Below are 21,664 nucleotides of genomic sequence, written 5' to 3'. Positions count from 1 at the left end.
CAAAACAAAACTGGCAAAACTGTTTTATTTTTGGCAGGTATGGCACATATGATGAGTACATAAAGAAACAAGACAAGTGGTCCTGACAAACGAAACCTAGTTCTGGTGCTTAATTCCGCTCTATTGTCCAATATAAGGGGTTGGGAGTGACCCCTACCTATTTACTAGGCAAAAGTAACATACAATGGACAAAGGAACAACAGGCAACATTAGACAAAAGATAGATACTTAAAGAATGTGTACAATTCTATCAAACATTCAACAAAATTAAAAATCTGCGTTTCTCGCTCCATTTGTGCTTGCTTTACCCGATAGAACTGTGAGCTTGCAGAGTGGTTCTCATTCTGCCTAGCTTCCACTTCCTTGAAGGTACCTGCTCCTGCGCCGACTTCCTCGTATGCCTCTCAATGTTTACTCGCCAATTTGTCCGCCTCACCTCCTACCACATTGCTGTGTGCCTTTGACGGCTTGATTGGTTCAGAATCACTGTACCTAGGGCACACCAGGTCATGTGATCATTTAAACAATCACAAGTCACTTAAGAGGTAGCCTAGTCCAGCTCTCTATGCCTCCAACCGCTTTCGTTCTTTCACAACCTTAGACCCTGCCATGCCACACCAATGGCGAGCCAGCAGCATCATAGTATGCTGCTCATCCGCCCCAAAAAGCGACACTCCAGCCCGACGCGCCTCCAGGCACCCCGACGCGTCCCAACTGTCAGGTGCGCGCCTCCTTCCGGGGTGTCGTCATGCGTATGGAGGAATCCTCATGTGCTTTCTATCGGCCTCTTCATCTTCATGTATACCATGACACGATCGTCGATTGCTTTAAACTGCCACGTTCCAGTGTGACACCAACACCCGGACGGGCAGTGCCAAACACTCCAGCCCATCAACCCCTCAGGGTCCTGGTGTTTGACCCTCTGAAATCCACTTTCATGGCTCCGCCCCCGCCAACAAAGGGGAAACACTCGTCCGACCTCATCGAGGGCGCACGAAGAGCAAGCCAGAAAACATTCTCGAGCTGGCCAACTTCATAGACCAGCTGGAGGAAGCAATGGCAAAGATGGAAAAAGGAAGATCAGACCGGGGCACAGCTCCTGGCAAAGAGAATCATAACAGTCCGCGGTGAAAAACTACATCAAAGAAGGCCCAACACCCCGGACAACACGACATGGTACATTGAAGAGACTGACCACGGAGAGGCAGAGTCGGTTCCAGAGGAAGCGCACGTGCAAATGGAAAACATTCGAGCGATCTGCTGCTCTTTCGATGCAGACAATACTATTCTCACCATGGCCGGAAACCGGGCCCTTCTGAGTCCTGGCGTAAAGGTCCCTATAGCGGGCCCGGGACCACGAACCAACGCGGCATCAAACGGGACAAGTCGCGGATCTCCGTCGTCGTTTGTTACCTGCAATTGCTGTTCTCTTCCAGGAACAGAACCCAAGAGGCGATGCAGCAGTCTCGAATCAGACATCGTCGCCCTACGTGAAGATCAGGAGATCCCATGCGCCTAGGCGAATGACAAAGGCCTCGAAATGACGAACCTTGCCGGTACTAGCGACGCACACACAAGACAAAGGCATATCGCCCATTGAGATTGACATTGTGAATTGCACAATTATGAGCCCGGGTCCGCTCTGAACGCCTTCTGAACATCGGGTTCGAATTACACAAACCGTGAGCGTTGTCACCGCCAGCTTTGCCGGTCTCATTTCTTGAGCTCGATCCTATCTTTTATCCCGCGGTCGCTTAAGCGCATTACCACAACCCGATACCGACGACAGCCCCAATCCAAAATGACCGACAACTGTGAAGCTCACCGGCCCCAACAACTGGAAGGTCTGGAATGAATGCTTTATCGCTGAAGCGAAACAGAGGATGTTTGGCACCTCATTAATCCTCATAGTCCGACTCGAGGCCGCTCCCGTGGAACCTGATCTGCGGGACTACCCACTCCGACCTCGCCCCACAAGAACGCATTCTCGTCCGGAATGGGATCTTCATCTTCTACGTTGACGATATCGTGGTGGCGTACAAGAAGGATGAACATCGAGAACCGCTCAGAACCATTATCTCCAACTGCGGAAATGGTACGAGTTAACTGGCGGAAACGAGCTGCACTGATTTCTCGGCGTCCAAGTCCTCCGCGATCGTCAAAACGGCAAATCTGGGTTTCACAAGCGTCACATATTGACAAGATGTCCCAGTTAGCCGAGATCACGACGCAAACAGAAACGCCAATGTTGAAAAAGGAGTTGCTGCCTTTCGAAGGAGAGGCAACGAAGGAAAACATTAGATTGTACCAGCGGAAGATTGGACCTCTAAGTACTCTATGCTGCTGTCATGACACGGCCGGATATTGCTTTCGCGGCTTCGCGACTCTGACCCTTGGGCTGCGTCACGTGACCATGGCTACCTACTAGGTAGTAGCTTCCCCTGCCCAAATGACGCAGACATTCGTGCTTAACAGGTTACGGCCCGGGGTGCTCTAAGCGAGCAAAAATTTTGAAGAACACTGGCCGAAGAGACCTCCTAAATAACTTGAATGCCAGGAACGTCCCAGACGACGATTTCCGGCCGAACACTCCGTCCTAGACACCCAAGGACTGGTCGATTTGTCCGCGCGAACCCAGACGCAGGACAACAGCAAACCCTTGACCGCGAGGAGACCCCTGAGATGGTCAAGAACGACCGAGACTTGAGCTACCCACAAGAATCCAGAGAGATTGAGATGGGAGACGAACAACCTACCGCCGGTCCCTCCGGCAGCAGGCTCATCACCTTAACTGAGGATCAATTTCAACTCCTACTCGCACAATTACAGAACGCGGCTACCCCACGAACAACGCATACCACTCCCCTTGCACCGCAGGACATCTCTACCCACACATTGGTCAAGGACCGGGTTGACTCCCTGCGCAAGCCCCTGAAAGCAAGTTTCGGGGAGCGCGCACCATTCACGTTCAACGGCCGCAATTTCATGGCCTGGCGAGCCGTGATTCTGAAAGATACACGACACATCGAAGCAGACAGAATTCTGACGGAAACTTAACTGCAACCACCCGAGCCAGACGACCCGAGCTCGGAGACCGAGTTCCAAGCCGAGCTCCGACGCCAGAAATGGCACTTGTTGAATGAAACCCTCTACAACCTTATCTACCACTCAATTTCGGCAAGCATTCACCGAACACTAACCCTCGAGGGCCGCTACGCTGCACGGGTTTGGAACGAGCTCAACTCCGCGTACGCCATCTCCCGCGTGCAAGAGCGAATGCAAATAATTGCGGAACTCGCCTCACTGCGAGTGAAAGACAACGACTATCATACATACCAACGCCTCTTCAAAGAAAACGGTCCCGATTCTGAGAGCTTGTTGAATCAACAGAGGACATCTTACACGACTTCCTCATCCTCGGCCTGGGAAACACCAAGCTGCCTTCATTAGGAGCAATGCAAACTTGACGAGCTCTATTCCACCGGACAAGGACCCATCCAAAACCTGAATATCGACGAGTTGATGACGCAACTCACAACCCGAGCACACAAGCGTCCAAGTCTCGAATACACCTAAACCAGTTGCAAACCCTGCAACGGCCAACAAGCGGAATGACCCTGACACGTAAATGTTAAATGAACGCCATTGCACAAGATGTGACAAAGACGGCCACACGATTGACAATTGCTGGGTCGATAAGCCCCACCTACGACCCAAGAACAGGCAGAAGATAACCAAGCGGCAAAACAAAAACTCATCACCCGCAAACGACATTGCCAACCTCATGACATCCCAACCTACCGTGGACGATTCAATGGCCGCAGGCGCCCTTGCAGCAAGCGCCCTCACCACCACGACGGACTCGCGTTGGCTCTTCCATACCTGCGCCTCGTTCCACATGACGAGCAACCGGAACGTCTTTGCGACACTCAAACCGACCAAGTCAAAGACGCTGCTCGACACCGCACTGGGCACGAAGGCCCCGGTCAACGGCATTAGAACAGTCATCCCCCACCTAGAGGGGGGGACAGTGGAAATCCCGGAAGTCAGGTATATCCCTGGTCTTTCTTGCAACCTACTCTCCTTCAGCATGTTGGAGGACCAAGGCTTCCAGATCTCTACGCGGAAGACGTCACCCATTTCCTTCCAAATCCAATCCCCGGACGGCGAAATGTTCCACGCCTGCCGGACGGACAACGGTAATGTGTACGAAATCATGGGGTGGGAGGACTCTACCTTCCAAAAACCTCCTCTCATCCACCACGCATACGCCTGCACCGCAGAACAAGCCCCTAACATTGACCCTCGCGGCCCATAGCGACCGCAGAAAACACCGATACAACGCGACACCAAGCGAGCAATTGCGAAAACTCTTATAGAATGGCACCTCGATCAAGGCCACATCAACCCTACTGCGATCATAAGCCTCTCAAAGACCCCAACTCTGAAAATCGTCGTGTCCAATTCGAAATTCAGCAACCATTGCATCTAATCCGCAATAACACGAACATCTACCCGCATTCTCAGCCCAAGGCCCACTAGACCCTTGGAACGCGTACACATTGACCTGTTCGACGGAGGACGAACACTCGACGACCTGAGCGATCACCCACTTGAGTCGCGACATGGGACCAAAACGGCCTACTCATCACGGACGACGCCACCCGTTACAGGAGGATATACTTCCTCAAAACGAAGGATCAAGCCCCGACCGCCTTCAATCACTGGGTATCATTCATGAACCCGGGATACACCGCGCCAGCGTATCTCCGAAGTGATGTTGACCCCGTCATCTCCGTCATCAAGGGCAGCCTTATGCAAGATCTCTGGCTATAAGAGGGCACCAAATGGGAACCGATCACACCAGATTCGCCCCACCAAGATGGTGTCTCAGAACGCGGAATCCGTACGATCATCACCCAGGGCTCGAAGCGCAATGATCGCCTCCAAACTACCCAAAAAGTTCTGGTCGAACATTGTTCAAACCGTCGTGAGCATAACTAACCGGACACCTACCCGCGTCATCCTCTACAACTCAGTGAAGTGGCCCAAGGAGCTCAAGAGCCCCTACAATACCCCATACTCCGCTTTCACAGGAGCACCACCGCAAGTCTTCCATTCTGGATCGGATGTCTATGTGCACCGGCATGGCTCCGTCAAACCGACCGACAAACTCGACGCTCGAGGAAAGCCGTACAAGCTTATCGGCTTCACTGGCATCCGAATATACCGGGTCTGGCATCCTGAGTCCAACAAGATCATCTCCACCACCGATATCCGCTTCCCACCCAAATCGGAATCCACCGCGGAGAAGCAGAAGACGAAGTCAGTCCAGATGGCTGACCCTACAGAGACATGCATAAAAGTTGAACCGCAACTGCTACCAGATGGCGATGTCCCTATCCGCGGCCTTGACGACTCCCAACTTCTTCGACCGGCCAAATCCTTCGCCCTCGTCGCACGTAACCCGTACGCATGCATCAAGGGTCTACCAACATCATATAAGGACGCAGTCAACCGAACCGGCGATGAAGGCAAATGGTGGCTAAAGTCCATGCAGCGAGGAAATGGTGGCCAACGGACTGACCAAACCGCTACCTATGCCAGAATTTTGCAACCTCGTCGCAATTCTGGGATTCAAGGGCAAAGTGGAGGAAGCACAGGACATGTAAATCGACGCCAGTAACACCAAGTCCCGTGCCAGCAGCCTGAGGTTGAAGGCCCTCCCAGCCCATCCACCAGTAGTAGTACGGGCTGTGTCACATGACTTAGGTTGGTAGAAACTAGCTTCCCCCGCCCGAATGACGCAGACATTCGTGCGTTCAACATCTTCTGCCTCACAAGCCCGGCCCGCTGGAATGCCGGACTACTCTAGGACCATTTGGAGGACGACTTCCTGAGCCTGGGGAGTCCTCCCCGAGCCAGTTGCTGGCAACGCTTATCCGAATTGTGCTTGAATTTTACGTCGAGCATGAGCCTTTTCTCCAAGCAGACTCGTAATCCCACGACTAACAAGCACCTGTCGACTCTACCAAGGAGATGGGAGATTGGGGAGGAAAAAGAGCGGAGGGAGAAGAGCCTCCTCCTGATTCGTGCGAGTATTCTCCATATTACATAGTTACGTCTAGGTTACTCGGAGTTAGCCGAGTTGTGCCCCGCTTCGAGGGGTTCACACCACACCCAAGCCGTCTGTGAGAGGGAGCACTTAGCAGTCAGGGAGGGAGACAACCGAGAACATGAACGGAGTATGTACATAGGTACATACGGTCATTACTGTGAGCAACAGGAACAGAGATTTGCTACTGTGCCTTCATTCCTCCTCAGTCAATTCAACACTGGAGGTGAGGGGGCTGTTCCAAGCACTCCAGCTTCTACATAATGCCTAGTGCTCAATCTCGCAGATTTCAAGAAGAGATGGGACGAAATTGTTAAAATAAAAAATGTCCAAAGAACGCATCACTTGGACCGGGGAATCACAATCACAGACCCATTTCCGCTATTCGACGGTCCTCGGCTACTTCCAGCAGTCTGCTCCCTCCCAGGATACTGATGGGAAAGATGTTGATCATGTACTTTGCACTCTTTGCGACCACGATTCTGGTATACCATATAAAACATATCAACTGATCCAAAGGTTACAAATAATAGGTGCAAAGCAACTTTGGACTGATAGATCGACCCTACGACACAGACGCCGAGTTCGATCCGACGGGGTCCAAGCCGCGATGGGTGCGGTTCCAGCACTGGGTTCGAGCGCTGAATGCGCGGGAGTCTCGGGGAAGTTCGCGGACAATGTACAAGGTTCTGTTTCTGGGAAGGCACGGTCAGGGCGAGCACAACGTTGCGGAGGCGTACTACGGGACTGACGCGTGGGATGTATGTATGTCTTGGAAGAGAGACACCAAAGGACAAGGGGTTGAGTTGATTATGGGACAGTGTTATTGGTCTCTCCGCGAAGGAAATGAGACAAGCACCTGGGCGGATGCTCGCTTAACCGAGACGGGACGGGCTCAAGCCCGCGCCGCGCACGAAGCCTGGCGGACCGAGATTGATCGTGGGATGCCGCTTGCCGAGTCGTTCTACGTCAGCCCGCTGAACCGGTGTCTCGAGACGGCGTGGATTACGTTCCATGAGTTGGTTTGGGATGCGTTTGCACCGGTTGTAATGGAGGTATTTTCCCTCGTGCATGACATCTGGGGATGGGGGCGTTGCTGAGGATGGGAATAGAATCTCCGTGAAACAATCGGGATTCACACCTGCGACCGCCGCAGCAGCCGCTCCGCCATTCGGGCGGAGTACCCATCATACCGGATTGAAGACGGCTTTGCCGAGGACGATCCCCTCTGGGATCCCGAGCTGCGGGAGTCGGACTCGGCGCGGGATGCGCGGCTCAAGCGTGCCCTCGACACCATCTTCAGTCAGGACCCGGCGGAGTTTATCTCGATGACGGCGCACTCCGGCGCGATTACCTCGATCCTCAGAGTAGTTGGGCATAGACCTTTCCGTCTGGCAACAGGGGCCGTGATCCCCGTGTTTGTCAAGGCGGAGGTTGTCCCTGGCCCGGAGCCGCCGAGGCAGATTGATCCGCCGACGCGCGTGCCGGAGTGTAAGAGTGATCCGTTGAAAGTGAGCGATGGGGAGGTGGTGGCGCGGGTTACGGAGGTCTCGAACTAAGAAGGTCAGTCGCAAGGGGCGAATCCTGCCATTTGCCTGCATAGACTTCTTTCAACGATGTACGGAAAGGAGAGGTCGAAACGGAATATTGGGAACGAACTCGTGGTTCATACGCGACGCTTCAGTTTCATAAAGATACCTCTAGTTTCGCGATGATGATCCGCGCGAACCTTGTACGTTCGCGACAACGGTTGAGACAGGCTCACTTTACGTTGGCGATTGGGGCTGTTTTCACATGGAGATGGTGGAGGGTAATCGCTCAGGTCTTGTGGTAGCCTGGAAGGTGATTGACATGAAGTCGGCCCATTTGCAAACGAGGCAAGTCGGAATGTATATCGTTTTTCGAAGTCCTGCCCTTTCGGTGACAGGCCGATTTTTGCAAAGCCCACCTATTGATACCAGCGCGAGCACTTGCCATGTTTGCACGGGCGAAGCACTCCACAATAATATTTATTCGAGTCCGACTCCATTTGGTGGTGCAAAGTGTGCCTGATTGTGGTCCGGACATTAGAGTTTGCTTGGACCTTCGCAGAAGACCATTCCACAGTCCAAAATCCTTTTCACACTCAGCGTCGCTCAATCCAACTGCAGGATAGATAGCATACGCAGAGATCAAGGCGAGTTCATTGGCCGCGGACTTCACGAGCACAACCTCGGGCGAAAGGAACGTCTAAGCTTGACAGCCATACAAAACCACTGATCAATACTTATATGCTCCCAGCGTGAAGCACCCAGCTCTTCAGATGTTGAGTGTTTGGCTGGCCATCTTCCGGAAATTCATTTACATGGGATCGCGCTCTGACGAGGTAGAAGTCTTTCACTCTCGTCAGTGCGCTATCCCATGTAAATGGATTTCCGAGAGAAGTTTCAGATGGCACCATTCGATACGAAGCCTCGGGAGTACATAATCGAAGGAATCTCGATTTTCGAACGTGAAGAAACAAGTACTAACCTAGGTAGGTGGGAAGACATGGCACCGATTGCTTCTATATTGTTCCGTCTGTGATTGAGTCACTGATTATTTACAGCATACCAGTCTCTCTACCATGCTGTATGACCTCCATCGATCACCAACTGTGCCCCGGTCATAAAACTACTGGCTTCACTCAGCAGAAACAGCGCGGCGCCACGAAACTCCTCCGGCCGTGCCAACCGGCCCAGCATGTTCTCCGACTCCCAGACGTCCTTACAACCCGGGTTCTGGGCAATGGTCTGCTCGACCATGGGCGTGATGATGTGTCCGGGGCACAGGCAATTGACGCGGATGCCACCGGCGCCTTCCTCGTTGACCTTGCCCCATTCCATGGCCAGGCTGCGGGTCAGCTGGATAACCGCCGCCTTTGACGAGTTGTACACGGGCGAGACCATGCCCTTGTTCGCAATGATGCCGCTCATGCTGGCCACCAGCAAGATAGCCCCCCGGCAGCGATATAGCATCATCTGCCGCGCGGCCGCCGTCGCGCACACAAAAACTCCCGTGTAGTTGATCGACGTGACCTCGTTGATGTCCTCGGTTGTGTGCTCAATCGCTTTGTCCACGTGGTTAACCCCCGCTGCGGCGATCAGCCCGTCTAGCCGCGAGTGCAGCGCTGCGATCTCCTTCATGCACATATCGATGTTGCGCTCGTCCCGCACGTCAATCTGTCGGTAGTGCAATGAGCCGCCATAATCGGATCGTGCGCGCTGCTTGGCGCGTAGAAATTCATCATCTGGGGTGGGTAGTCGGTCTAAACAGTGGACTATGGAATCGATAGGTAGGTATACTATCAGCCCGGGCAACGCGGTTTCAGGTGATAGTACTATGTATCTTGCTTACCCTCTGCACCCGCTTCGACCAATGCCTCCGCCATGGCTAGCCCTAGCCCTCGTGCGCCGCCCGTTACGGCATATACCCGGTTCTGTAGATCAAACTCCCGGAAGCGGCCGTGGACTTGTGTCTGCGGCTTGTCCGGGAGGGTTTCTTGGATCCGCGGACCGCCCATCTGCGTTCCGTTGGGCACCTTTCCGCCGGTCGTCGTCGACATGTTGGATTCTCTCTCGTTCTTTGCACGAGTATATCTGGAGTTTCTGGACAAGTTGATGTAACTAGCAATGCAAAGTGATAGTAGTACTAGTGTGTTGAATGTGTTACGCCGACTACATCAGACAGCACCGCCGTTATTTACGGAATATCGTTTGATATTAAAAGAAAAAAAAGGGTTGAAGTCGACGTCATGCCTTGACGGACTTGGTATCTCCTTGCTGATGGAGATGCGCTCATTTTCCTGGCATGTGCCTATGGAGAAGAGCGACGGCATCGATTGAACTCGATTCGTGCAGATTCCTACTCGGACCCTCCTTGACGCAATAAGCGTATAGTGCGGTCAGGGCACATGAACGGATTGCCTTGATGCAGTGTTCCCGAGTTCAACGTCACCCACTGTGAGATAGCCAATGATGGTCTATAAGCTATATATCCTTAAACTTGGCTTGACGGTCGTGGTGGAGATGGCCATTTTTTCAACGGTCACAGAGAGAAAATGACTAAGCAGGACGAGCAGAACACAAGAACAACCAACTCCAAATTGTTCAATGCTAATATACAGAATGAAACAAAAAAAAATAAAGTCTACCAGCTATAATACTGGTTCTGCCCATAAATCTTCCGGTCGGGAAGCTGTGTCCAGAGCTGCTGCTTGCGTTGCCGCAGCGCCTTGGCTTCCCGTTCCTGCCACTCGCGAATCAGCGTTCGCTCCTCCTTGAGGAGCACAGACAGGCCGGTGTGCGGAGGGCGCAGGACGTTGATCCGGCCCATGGCCCGGTGGTCGTAGTCGTAGTCGTACGGCCCACGGTTGACCCATGCCTGGGCGATGTAGATGGCGGTCGGCTCGCGGATGATCCGCTTGTCGCCGTTCTTGAGGATCACTGTCTGCGGTTTTGGCGGCGGCTGCGAGGGGTCGCGCTGGACATGACCCAAGCCCATGCCGTACTTGACGATGGCGACGTTCTTGGCGTGCTTGAGGTGCTCCAGCACGTCCTTGGCGACCTTCTTCTTGCTGAACTGCATCTGCAGGATCGCGTCGTCGATGTTCTTGCCCGCGATCTGCCGGGCCAGCGGCACGAGCTTCTTGACCGACGTCTTGAACCAGTGCGACTTGACGAGAGCTTCGCGCTCCGTGGCCATCAGCATCTCCCGCTTGCTCAGCCGCCCGCGCTTGCGCACCGCCCGCACGATCATCTTGCGCTCCCATCGTTTTCGTGCCTCGGGCCGCGGGTCGATGATGGGGGCCATGCGGTCCCGCACCCGCTGTTCGAGCGGCTCGACCTCGGCCGCTTCTGCGTCGGGGCGGCGCTCCTGCGCGGTCGCCGGGGTTGTTGTGGTCTCATCTGCGAAAATCGAGTCGGCGCTCAGCGTTCCCTCTCGCTGGACCGGTGCGGGCTTCGCCAGTTGCGGTTTCTTCTTCGGCTTCGACCCGCCGAGGAAGAAGTCTCGAATGGATGACAGTGCCGACCGACGCTGCTCCTTCGGGGGCTCCTCTGGTTTTTCTTCCGTCTCTTGCGCTCGGCGAATGGGAGTGTAGGAGATTGTCCGTCGGGCCACGACGGGCGTGGGCCGTGCTGCAGCCATTAGTAACACGTCCACCAAACTCACAGGGACCCATTGAGCACATACCGACCCGGACTATATGTCGACAAGGGTACACCGCACCCCGGGTGGCCATGGTGAGTGACCGATGCTGGCTGCTTTTCGTGCCGTTGTCCACTTGCTTTCTCTCTTTGAAAAACGCCGTCTTGGGGGGCTCCGACTGGGCAGGCGGTGAGCATAGTCACGTGATACAACGTGATATGATGCAAACAGTGCAAACCGGAAGAGCGGAAAGCCGGGGAAGTGAATACATACCTTAGTTAAGTGATGCGCGGATTCACCTGGTCATCATCGGTCATCACAGGAGACAAATCAGATGCGCAAAGGTCCCACGCTAACCGGATTGGGTAGGGCTGATGCGCGCAGCCGAGGATTTCCCAGGCCTTTTGGCTTTTGCAGTTTTTCTCGTGCTGGGAATGACGTTGATGGCCGGCGCCCATAGGTCAACTTGGCTCCCTGAAAATGCATTGATGATCCAGACTCCCTCGGGGCACTGCAGGGATGAAAGATTCACAACTGAAAAGGATCGCTCGCAGGAGTCTCGACTGGCCCATGAGTCCCCGGCAGTCCGCTCCGGGGTTCCGCTTGGTCGTTGCTTCTGCAAGGCTGTCAAAGGATACTGTACGAGGACTCGTATAGTACTCGAGGACACGCGGACGAGGAATTATATCTCGGATTCATTCCCGTAGAATCATCACAACGGAATCCCCGTATCCGTACTCCCAGTAACGTTATGTAGTAAAACGACGGATCATTGTCTTCCGCTCGATCCAGCAGCAATAATAATAATTCAGCGCATCGCTGGCTCTGGGACCCAGCACTCCTCCGGAGCCACACACCCCCCCAACGCAGAAACACTTGGTTTTTTTTTTTTTTCTTTTTTATTTCTTTTGTTTTATTTCTTTTTCCCTGCTGCATCAACTCTGCTCATCTTCTTTGTTGGCCTGGGCCCTCGTTTCTTTTTCCTCCCTTGCCCCAACGGGCCTTCGTGTCACTTCGTAGCCGACCTCCGCGCCCTCTAAGCGTCTCTTCCGCTTCGAAATCGCGCCGCTCCCGAAACGCCTATCGTCCATCTCCACCCGTCCGTCCGTTGGTCTCTCAACAAAAAAAAAAAAAAAAAAAAAAAAAAACGCCTATTTTCTACTACTTTTCCTCCTCCCCCTGGCTCGCCCCGGCTGTCCAGTACATACGGCATTTTGCTGGCCCCAGAACTCCATCTGTCCCCGTCTCCGTCCTCCCCTGGGCCCCAATCTCGTCCTCGGCTGCTCCTTGCTCCCCCATTCGTGCCTCTCTGGTAGCCCGCTGCTTTCGGGCCGTGCTTGGATCGCACGCCGAAAGACGACAAGGAGAGAAGAAGACAATCATTTCCCTCCGTGGGCGCCGCCGCCTGGCTGGGATTTTGTGAGGACGCGGGATGGATTTATGGTTAAGAGGCCTAATCGATCGTTCCGCTGCGAGGTGATTGTGAACGATTTACCCCAGCGACACGTATTATCCTTTGACTCCCCCATCACGAGACGGTCTTTTATCAATCTCCCTTTCTTGATAATTTCTTGCCCTGCCGAACATGGACATCAACTCCCTTTTGTCGCCGCAGGATTCGGCGACTCATTCCAGACAATCATCCCCGAGCGCTCACAGCTCATCCCCAACCGCCTCGCCCCATCGCAATGTCCGTAGAACCCGCTCCAGCTCGTCCAAAAATACCTCGACTGCGTCGCCGCTCGCCCAACAAGTCATTACCGCCCGCATGAATGAGCGGTCGTCCGCGTCCGGTCCCAGCAATGAACCGGGAGCGTACCCGACGAGCAACGCCATGAACCCGTCCGACGGACGCGGCTCTTCGCGCCACCATGCCACTCACAGTATGGATGCCTTGGCCGACCTGGCGTCCCGACAACATCGACAGCAGTCACACCCCCAGCATCGCCTTCTCTTCCGACAACCCGAGTCGTACGAGAGCCAACTGTCGCCGTCGACCCTCCACCCAAGCGTCAACCGGATCCCGCGCAATCATTCCAAAAACCGGCCCGATGCGCGCGAACCGGTGCAGCGGAGCTACGCAAACACCTCGCTCAGCCCCGAGGACCAACAACGGGCCGCCCAGTTGTATGCCTACATTCGTGAGAACCCCCATTCCTACGAGTCGCACAAGCAGTTCATTCACCTGCTGCATACCGGCCTGATGAACCATGTATATCCGCCCCATCAACCCGGCGCGCATGGCGATCCGCGAACCTACGATCTACTGGCCGATCTCCGCGCCGCCCGGGAGGACATGGACCGACTCTTTGCCATTGGGGAGAACCTTTGGGCGGACTGGATCCAAGATGAGACCCTGATTGCCCAGACGGCGGAGGAACGGCTGGCCGTGACCGAGCTCTGCCGGAGAGCAGTCGACGAGGAGTACGGCAGCGTCAAGCTGTGGACCATGTTCGGGGACTGGATATGCTATTTGTATGAGGAAGTCTCCGGCCGATATCCCCGCAGCCACTGGACCGAGGAAGATCTGCGCATTGGGCGCGAAATCTTCAGTTGGCAGGTCGTGCTGGATATCTGGCAGCAGGCCGCGGAGGCGACCCGATGGCGTGTCCATGACAGCCATAAGATTTGGTCGCGGTTCCTGCAACTGTTGCTGGATGACTTGGCTCGTCACCGCACTCCGGACCGAATCGCGCACGTCCGGTCGGTGTTCGAGTCTCGTCTTCAGACGCCACATGCTAACTGGGATGACACGTTCCAGCTCTTCTCCGGGTTCGTCAGTACCTACTACAACAACAATTACGAGCAAATCATGGTGTCCGTCAACGCCCGTGCGGCCGAGGCCAAGGCCGCCTACAGGCAACTCGAGGACTTTGAGAACCGGATACAGCAGGCCGCGCAGGCCGGGGACACGGCGACGGAGGTGGCGCTGTACACCCAGTATATCGAATGGCAGCTCTCGCGCCCGCCGCGGGACCGTCTCTACATGCCGTATCTCGTCAATGCAACCTATCAGCGGGTTCTGCTCCGGGACCCGGTCAATGTCACCCTGTGGGAAGACTACGTAACGTTCCTGATAGACTACACTATGACGCACCGGGACCAGTCCGTGGATGTTTTGCCAACGGTGAAGCGGGCGACCAGGCACTGTCCATGGGTTGGCTCGTTGTGGTCCCAGTACATCCTGGTGGCCGAGCGGGAGGGGCTCCCGTTTGACAAGATCGAGGAGATCAAGCACAAAGCAACACGGACGGGAATGCTGGAAGCGGGCGGCCTGGAGGAGGTGATCAAAGTCCACACGATGTGGTGCAGTTACCTGCGTCGGCAGTCCTTCTCTCCGGACTCGACGGAGGAACAACTGGACATTGCCGAGGTGGGCATCCGATCCGCCATCGAGAGCGTCCAGGAGCTGGGGGAGAAGAAATGCGGCAAGGGCTTCCAGGGAGATCCGCTGTTCCGACTAGAACGCATCTACATCCGGTACTTCACTGAGAGTGGCAGCTGGGATAACGCTCGGGAGACGTTCAAAAGCTTAATTGATCGTCGGGGCAATAGCTATGAGTTCTGGCTGGCGTACTATCAGTGGGAACTTTTGTCGTGGAGCCGGTTCGTCCACGCAGAGTCCAGCGGCGATTCAACCAGGAGAACGCCCAGCCCCAGCTATGCCACCGCGGTGTTGAAGCAGGCCGTCCAGCGGACCGACCTGGACTGGCCGGAGAAAATCGCATCCACATACATTTCCCACTGCGAGGATTATGAAGATGTGGAAGAGCTCCAGATCGCGATTATCGAGACTCGCAAGATGATGCGGGAGGTCTACCGAAGACGACAAGCGGAGGAATTGGCCCGGCAACGGCAAGCTGAGGCTGCTGCTGCTGCTGCCGCCGCCGCCGCCGCCGCTTCTGCTTCTTCGGAGGCTGCATCGGGCGACGCCGCCAAACGAAAACGTGAAGACGAAGTCACGGACGTCAACGGAATGCCTACCAAGAAAGCACGCTCCGAAGAGGAGGTGGCAGCTGCAGCGGAACCGGCGCCTCCGAAGCGTGACCGAGAGCATGCAACTGTCCGCGTGAAGAACCTGCCAGCGGGGGTCACGGAGGCGAGGATTCGACAATTCTTTCGCGATGTAAGTTGACTGGGTTCGTTTTCATAAACCACCGCTAACAGTGGCTCTAGTGTGGCGAGCCAAAGGACGTCCGGATTTTGCCTGATGACAAGGACACTGCGGTGGCAGTCGTCGAGTTCGAGTCCAGTGAGGATGCCGCCTCTGCTTTGACTCGGGACCAGAAACCGTTCGATGGCAACACGATCGATGTAGAGCTAGACAGTGGGTCGATTGTATGGGTCACGAATTTCCCTCCTGAAGCCGACGAGACGTATATCCGTGACTTGTTCAGCAAGGTAGGAGCTATCGTATTACTGGCCACTTGCACAGAGGAGATGCTGATGGCGTCTACAGTGTGGCGAGATCATTGATGTCAGATTCCCGTCGCTCAAGTACAACACCCACCGTCGGTTCTGCTACGTTCAGTTCCGATCGGCCCAGGAGGCGCAGGCGGCGACCTCGCTGGATAACAGCCTTGTCGGCAACAACCTGAATCTGGTCGTCAAGATTTCGGATCCCACTAAGAAGCAGGAGCGCCGCGGTCCTGTCTACGAGGGCCGTGAGATCCACGTGTCGAATTTGGACTGGAAAGCCACCGAGATTGATCTCAAGGAACTCTTCTCGCAGTATGGAACGGTGGAGGTTGCGCGAATCCCCACCAAGGTCAGCGGAGGTAGCAAGGGCTTTGGATTTGTCGTGTTTTCTTCAAAGGTGAGTTCGGCTTGCGAAACTGGAAGGAGCCTCGGAGCTGACCGACTCGCAGGAGGAAGCGCAAGCTGCGCTTGCCATGGATCAAAAGCCGTTCCGCGGGCGGCCCCTCCAGGTTCGTCTCTCGACGCCAGCACCGGTGAAGAGGCAGGCGACGGCAATCTTGACCCGGAGGAGCAATTCGCCAGCGGCAGGGGTGAACGGGGAGTCTGGCGCTCCGGACAGCGACATCCCCAGTGGCACCCGTGCGGCGCGAACGCTTGGACTGATGAACATACCGGACACGGTCAATGACGCGCGAATCCGTGCTCTGGCAGAGCAGTATGGGCCTCTAGTGAAGATCGTTCTGCGTCCCGACCACGCTGGAGCCATCGTGGAGTACGTCGACGTGAACGATGCCGGAAAGGCGGCGCTCAAACTGGAGGGCCATGAGATCCAGCCCGGCCATCGTATCCACGTGGGTACCGTGACTGAACTGCTGAAGAACACCGCCAAGCGGCGGCCCTCGGGCGGCACGTCGATTACAAAAAAGACCACCCAGGAGATGCTGCAGGCCAGCGGACCGATCAAACGGCCTACTCAGCCTGGCGCTAGGGGTGTAACAGGTCGACGCGGAGGACTCGGCATCAAGGGCGGCGGTTCGTTGGCACCCGTCAGCGCGTCGAGCAATGAAACAAAAGGAGAAAACACTCCTAATGACAACGACAACAAGACGACCAAGAGCAATGAAGATTTCCGGGCGATGATCCAACAAGGCAGTGGCTCATGAAGAATGTTTCCCTTTTTTTTTTTTTTTTTTTCTTTTACCCTATCTTCTTGCGATGTTGTATGAATTGCTGCATACATATTTCGGGCCGGCGTTTCCACCTAATGTACGTGTTTTTTTTTTACCCCCCTTTTTTGATCAGATTCTCTTCACGATGTTTGCGTGTCTGTCATAATGCTGCAGCGTGTAGATTAGTCCGCTGCGTTGCCGGACTCGGGGTGGATGATGATTGATGAAGGCACATGAGAATGGGATTCGGATCGGCCGTTCAGACAGTGAAGCGGTTACGATATATGTTGATAATTCAATATTCGACAATGTTACATTCTTTTAATTCGTCTGATTAGGTATCGAGCGAGTTGAGAAGAGTTGTCTCGAGAGATATCTATCCTGACCTTGCTTTGGAGCTGGCAGAGGGTACTGTTTGATCATCAACTTGATGATTTTCTCTTTGATATCTTCTCTAGCATCATGTCTGGACACGATTTCTAATAATTCCCTAATATTCAAGCTGATTATGATTCGTTCCTGATGCTCTCTCTCACTTAGTAGTGTATAGTTGGGAACCGAGAGTCAACATATCAACTCATGCCTACTCGTCCAAAGCCCGCCACATAAATCGTTCGTACTAGATAACAGGAGAACAGCCCTATGACTCTCCGCATACTCCAGACAACAGCATTATGTAGGACCATGTCGCATTGAGTCCCGACTTTGCTTGCTGGAACCGGTTTTGGCGAGGATCATGCAATGATGCAACACGCGATCCGCTCGCTGATCTTTATTTGATAGGTAGGGTTTTTGGCGGAAATTTGTGTAAAAATGGATTTTTGATTTCAATTTCCAAATTTTCAGGGTCGCATGGGAAATTTTCACGCTTGACTCCAACAAAACTCAAAAGTCCAAAGTCCAAGCCGCCTCGAAGCCTCATCCCATGCTTTGGACTCGTAGTTCATGCTCTCAAGCCATAGGGCCAAACCTTGCGTTATCAATCCCTGCCACTTGAGAGCTCCCACCCAATCCTCCGATCCGCTGATCTCTTATTGTGTCCGCACCAAGCCAACTCGCATAAGCTTAGTCTTACTCTTGCGCCACCAGAAAACTACGGGAGGAGAGAAGCTGTCTTGGTTCACCGTGTTGCTCCACGGCGGGCCTGAGCCCTGCTCTGGACTTGGACTTGACCACGGTAAAAAAACCACCCTCTTCATTTGAAATTTTTTTTCTCCTTTCCTCTCTTATATCACTAGTGTTTGCTTGTTCCACCTCCGCTTCCTGATCCTGGCCACCTGACGGCATACACCGTCTGGTTAGGATAAGGCGTAGGTTATCAAAGGAAAAGCAACTGCAGGATGGATATCGATCTCGTCCCCGGCGGTCGCGGGAGGAATTATACGGGCATTCTGACAAAGACCATCGTCTATATTGGGACGTTGATATTGTTCCTCATCGGTGAGTCCGAACAAACATCAATGTGTTGAAGTTGCTTGTCTGTCTGACTGGAGGGGTTTTCTTTTGTTGGCTTAGCGACCGCCCTCACACTCGCGTCGATCATCATCCCGAAATGGGTCAGTTATCATAGTGACAAGGTGCGTTCACTCGCCTAGCACAGAGAAGAAAAAAAAAAAAAAAAAAAAAAAAAAAAAAAAAAAAAGGAAAAGGAATTTGCTCAGCAAATGCCAGCCCTCTTTCCACTACTCGTACGGCCTCCACCGCCGCTGTTCGTCGTTGACCGGCACGTGCGAACCCTTCCCGCAATATGAAGACTGTCATGGCGACGACCGATACTTTTGCTCCATGTGGCGCAGCGTGGGCTTCCTGATGTCGCTGGCCGTGGTCCTGGAGGCCATCGCCATCGTTGCGTATCTGGTGATTCTTTCCGGCGGGAAGCAGCTCCGGGAGTCGGGCTGGGGGGTGTTGAGCATGATTATTGTTTTTTCGGCTGCAGCGCAGGCGGGCAGTATGGCGTTGATCGTGAGTGAAATGGCCTCTGGAATTTTTTTTTTCTTTCAATCATAAGCTGACAATCTTGCGTCAGGCCTATCTCTTCGATAATGATGATCGCTTCTTCGTGGGCTGGAACCTCGATCAATCCTGGATCTTTTGTACCGTGAGCTGGTGCGTCTCGCTGTTTTGTGCGGCGGCGGTGGCTGCGGCGGCGCGTGTGCTGCCGTCAGAAGGAGGATACGAACTGATACCGGATCAACCATTAGAATGAGCGTCGTACCGTATACCTTGTATTCTGATTTGTTTTTCATCATGGGCTGATTTCTTTTTCTTTTGGCGTAGAATGCTTCCTGGTGGGTTTGATGTGCAGGCTGTAAGTATCATGGCTACAATAATGATGTCACGATGGGTTATCAGGTAATGCCATTTGACTACTCCTAGCAGACAGATGTGCTTGAGACAACAAACGGACAGTGCGAAGAAGTGCCAACTCCACGCAATCCCGTCAAGGCATGCCCTGAACAAGACGCGAGGGTGGAAGTCAGAAACCCAACAAAACCGGACCAAAACAAAAAACAAAAATACAAAAAAAAAAAAAAAAAAAAAGGAAAACTGAAAAAGAATCAAGCGACCAAAGCATAGGAAGAAATCAAGGAGCAGTCAACTTCTTCACGCCACCCTTCTTGTTGACCCGACGGAGTCCAACCTTGTTGCTATTCTTCGCACGATTAACAGTAGCCCTAGCCTCGACGGACTCCTTGAACAGAGGCAAGATTTCCAAATCTGGAAAAGTGACCTCTCGCAGCCGCTGCTTGGCATCGCGGCGCTTCTTGCGGTCGCTTTCCTCTTTGTGGTAGGTTTCCTGGTCGTGCTTGATCCTTTCCTTGAGGTCTTCGTAGATCATGTGGACGAAGGCGTCGGTTTCGTCGAGCGAGAGGGTCTTGTCGAGGAATTGCTGGATCTTCTCGCTTACGATTGGGGAGGGTTTGTTGACGGGGGAGCGTTTTGCTTTCTTTTTTGTGGACACACCTTCTCCTCCCGTGGTGTTGGTGTTGTTGGTGTTGTTGTTGTTGTTGTTGGTGGTGGTGGTGGCATTGGTCGAGGACGGCCCAGAATGATTAGGGTTTGCTCGGCCGGACACCCCCTGCGCCCGTTTCTGTTCCCGCTTGCGTCGACTGATGTGGTAGGCCTCGACGCCATTCCACTCGCGCAGACGACGCAGGGTCTCCATGATGAGCTCGCATTGCTTCATCACCCAGTCGCCCTGGCGGTACTTGACCCGCTGGTAGTGCTTGCGGCAGTACCAGACCCAGAGATGGTTCGGGATGGTGCGCGTGCAGGACTTGTTGCGGCCAAAGATGTGCGAGACGCACTTGCGCAAGGGTGCGTTGGCGTCGCCGGCGTTGAGCGAGCATTCGCTGACGTACTCGCATTTGCAGCGGGGAGGGTCCGGTTCAGCTGCTTCATGATCAGCGCCGTTGCCGGTGGAATGATGGGTGGACGGACGCTGCTCGGTTTCATCACAGTGGTGCTGCTCCTCAGTCATGAGGTCTTCAACGCCGCTCAACTGCTGCTGCTGCTCGTGGTGCTGCTCATGATTGTTGACGTTGTCGGCACCAGACGAGGAGGCAGCATGGTCGTCGCCAGGCGACGCCGGCGTGGCATAGCAGCCGGCTCCCGGGCGGCTGAGCAACTCATCATCTGCCGCGGGAGGCTGGTACAAGGACGACTCATCGGCGGAGAAACACTCAGTCATGGCCATGGTGTCAAGATCACTCAGACAAACGTCGGCGCTCCTAGGCAGAATGAAATGGGACAGAACGCGGTCCGAAAGCTTCTCCGGGGCCTCCAGAGGAGACGAGCAGCGCGAAGATGACGCCGAAGTCAAGGAGAGCAGAAGAGAAGACTCATTTTCCGGGTTGAGGATACATGTATATGGCCTCATAGTCGTTTGAGTCATGGTGATCATGCGTCGAGTGAATGATGTTGCGACGCGGGAGATTAAGTTGGAGATGGTATGAAACTCTGGACAGTCCAAGATGATCCAGTCGAGGCACTCCAAAGTAGATTGAGGATATGCCCGACGCTAATATGCATACAGGCGAGGAAGAGAAGAAAGAGAAGGGAAAAAAGAAAAAGGTGGTCGAGGGGTTGATATATGGCCACGAGTGACGCCTCAACCCGTCCAAGGGGGAAATCGTCAAGTGAAATGAGAGAGACGAAGCGAGATCACGCGGGTAATACCGTCTCTTGTTTTTTCCCCTTCTCACAAGAGTCCCGGGCAGATCGCTTCTCTGCATTGGAGGGAATATCCCGCCTGATGGTGACTGATCATGCTCGTCGACAGTGCCTAAGGAGGGCTTGCCTGATCTGCACAGCGTGATTCCCAGGGAATCTGCCGGCTGAACTTCACTCGGACGAGAGCCATAGGTGGGAACAATCTTTCTCTCATGGAATGACTCCTTCATCATTTCATCCACTGGGGTGGGCAAGTCGAGCTGGTATTCACCCAGATACCCAGATAGACCTTGACGGACGGGGATCCTTAAAAGCTAAGAAGAAAAAAAAAAACTCATGGCCTTGAAGAGGCCCATACCAGGTATCTTCCAGTCCGTTTCGATCGATCCGTGGGTTGCCCATGAAAGAGACCAGCATGATAGGTCAGTTTAGGGTTTGATTATCTGGGTTCTTTCACTCTCGCAAAACTCTGATCTGCAGGCAACGATTCCACTCGTATCGTCTTTCTCTGTAGGGTACCGGGTATGGATGCAAAAATCACAGGTTCTGCAGTGAGAAGAGTGAGGATCTTCACATCATTGAATTCGACAAAGCGCTGCCTGACTATGGGGAATATATTAAA

At 53.9% G+C, this 21,664-nt stretch overlaps 9 protein-coding genes across 9 annotated transcripts; 5 read left to right on the top strand and 4 right to left on the bottom strand.

Annotated features, from left to right (window-relative positions):
- Positions 1-2,550: 2,550 nt before the first annotated feature.
- Positions 2,551-3,057, top strand: VTN31DRAFT_3484 (uncharacterized protein; the record flags this gene model as incomplete). Its single annotated transcript, XM_069403768.1, has 1 exon — positions 2,551-3,057. One exon carries the CDS (start codon positions 2,551-2,553, stop codon positions 3,055-3,057), a length of 507 nt encoding a protein of 168 aa, XP_069260809.1.
- A 354-nt stretch (positions 3,058-3,411) lies between these two features.
- VTN31DRAFT_3483 (uncharacterized protein) lies at positions 3,412-4,092 on the bottom strand (the record flags this gene model as incomplete). The annotated part of the gene is made up of 1 exon (XM_069403767.1): positions 3,412-4,092. One exon carries the CDS (start codon positions 4,090-4,092, stop codon positions 3,412-3,414), a length of 681 nt encoding a protein of 226 aa, XP_069260808.1.
- Positions 4,093-4,777: 685 nt separating this feature from the next.
- Positions 4,778-5,686, top strand: VTN31DRAFT_3482 (uncharacterized protein; the record flags this gene model as incomplete). The annotated part of the gene is made up of 1 exon (XM_069403766.1): positions 4,778-5,686. One exon carries the CDS (start codon positions 4,778-4,780, stop codon positions 5,684-5,686), a length of 909 nt encoding a protein of 302 aa, XP_069260807.1.
- Positions 5,687-6,440: 754 nt separating this feature from the next.
- Positions 6,441-7,674, top strand: VTN31DRAFT_3481 (uncharacterized protein; the record flags this gene model as incomplete). Its single annotated transcript, XM_069403765.1, has 4 exons — positions 6,441-6,569; positions 6,649-6,876; positions 6,937-7,170; positions 7,228-7,674. The coding sequence occupies 4 exons, from the start codon at positions 6,441-6,443 to the stop codon at positions 7,672-7,674; spliced, it is 1,038 nt and encodes a 345-aa protein (XP_069260806.1).
- A 1,041-nt stretch (positions 7,675-8,715) lies between these two features.
- VTN31DRAFT_3480 (uncharacterized protein) lies at positions 8,716-9,698 on the bottom strand (the record flags this gene model as incomplete). The annotated part of the gene is made up of 2 exons (XM_069403764.1): positions 8,716-9,413; positions 9,491-9,698. The coding sequence occupies 2 exons, from the start codon at positions 9,696-9,698 to the stop codon at positions 8,716-8,718; spliced, it is 906 nt and encodes a 301-aa protein (XP_069260805.1).
- Positions 9,699-10,282: 584 nt separating this feature from the next.
- VTN31DRAFT_3479 (mitochondrial 54S ribosomal protein uL22m) lies at positions 10,283-11,375 on the bottom strand (the record flags this gene model as incomplete). Its single annotated transcript, XM_069403762.1, has 2 exons — positions 10,283-11,271; positions 11,327-11,375. 2 exons carry the CDS (start codon positions 11,373-11,375, stop codon positions 10,283-10,285), a joined length of 1,038 nt encoding a protein of 345 aa, XP_069260804.1.
- Positions 11,376-12,866: 1,491 nt separating this feature from the next.
- On the top strand, positions 12,867-16,863 carry VTN31DRAFT_3478 (uncharacterized protein; the record flags this gene model as incomplete). Its single annotated transcript, XM_069403761.1, has 4 exons — positions 12,867-15,407; positions 15,458-15,682; positions 15,741-16,097; positions 16,150-16,863. The coding sequence occupies 4 exons, from the start codon at positions 12,867-12,869 to the stop codon at positions 16,861-16,863; spliced, it is 3,837 nt and encodes a 1,278-aa protein (XP_069260803.1).
- Positions 16,864-18,209: 1,346 nt separating this feature from the next.
- Positions 18,210-19,075, top strand: VTN31DRAFT_3477 (uncharacterized protein; the record flags this gene model as incomplete). Its single annotated transcript, XM_069403760.1, has 4 exons — positions 18,210-18,309; positions 18,385-18,446; positions 18,541-18,831; positions 18,896-19,075. 4 exons carry the CDS (start codon positions 18,210-18,212, stop codon positions 19,073-19,075), a joined length of 633 nt encoding a protein of 210 aa, XP_069260802.1.
- A 378-nt stretch (positions 19,076-19,453) lies between these two features.
- On the bottom strand, positions 19,454-20,764 carry VTN31DRAFT_3476 (uncharacterized protein; the record flags this gene model as incomplete). The annotated part of the gene is made up of 1 exon (XM_069403759.1): positions 19,454-20,764. One exon carries the CDS (start codon positions 20,762-20,764, stop codon positions 19,454-19,456), a length of 1,311 nt encoding a protein of 436 aa, XP_069260801.1.
- Positions 20,765-21,664: the final 900 nt, after the last annotated feature.

This window comes from Thermomyces dupontii (assembly GCF_041956625.1).
Source record: "Thermomyces dupontii strain NRRL 2155 unplaced genomic scaffold VTN31scaffold_3, whole genome shotgun sequence".
NCBI lineage: Eukaryota > Fungi > Ascomycota > Eurotiomycetes > Eurotiales > Trichocomaceae > Thermomyces > Thermomyces dupontii.
This window is presented reverse-complemented; position numbering and strand designations above follow the sequence as displayed.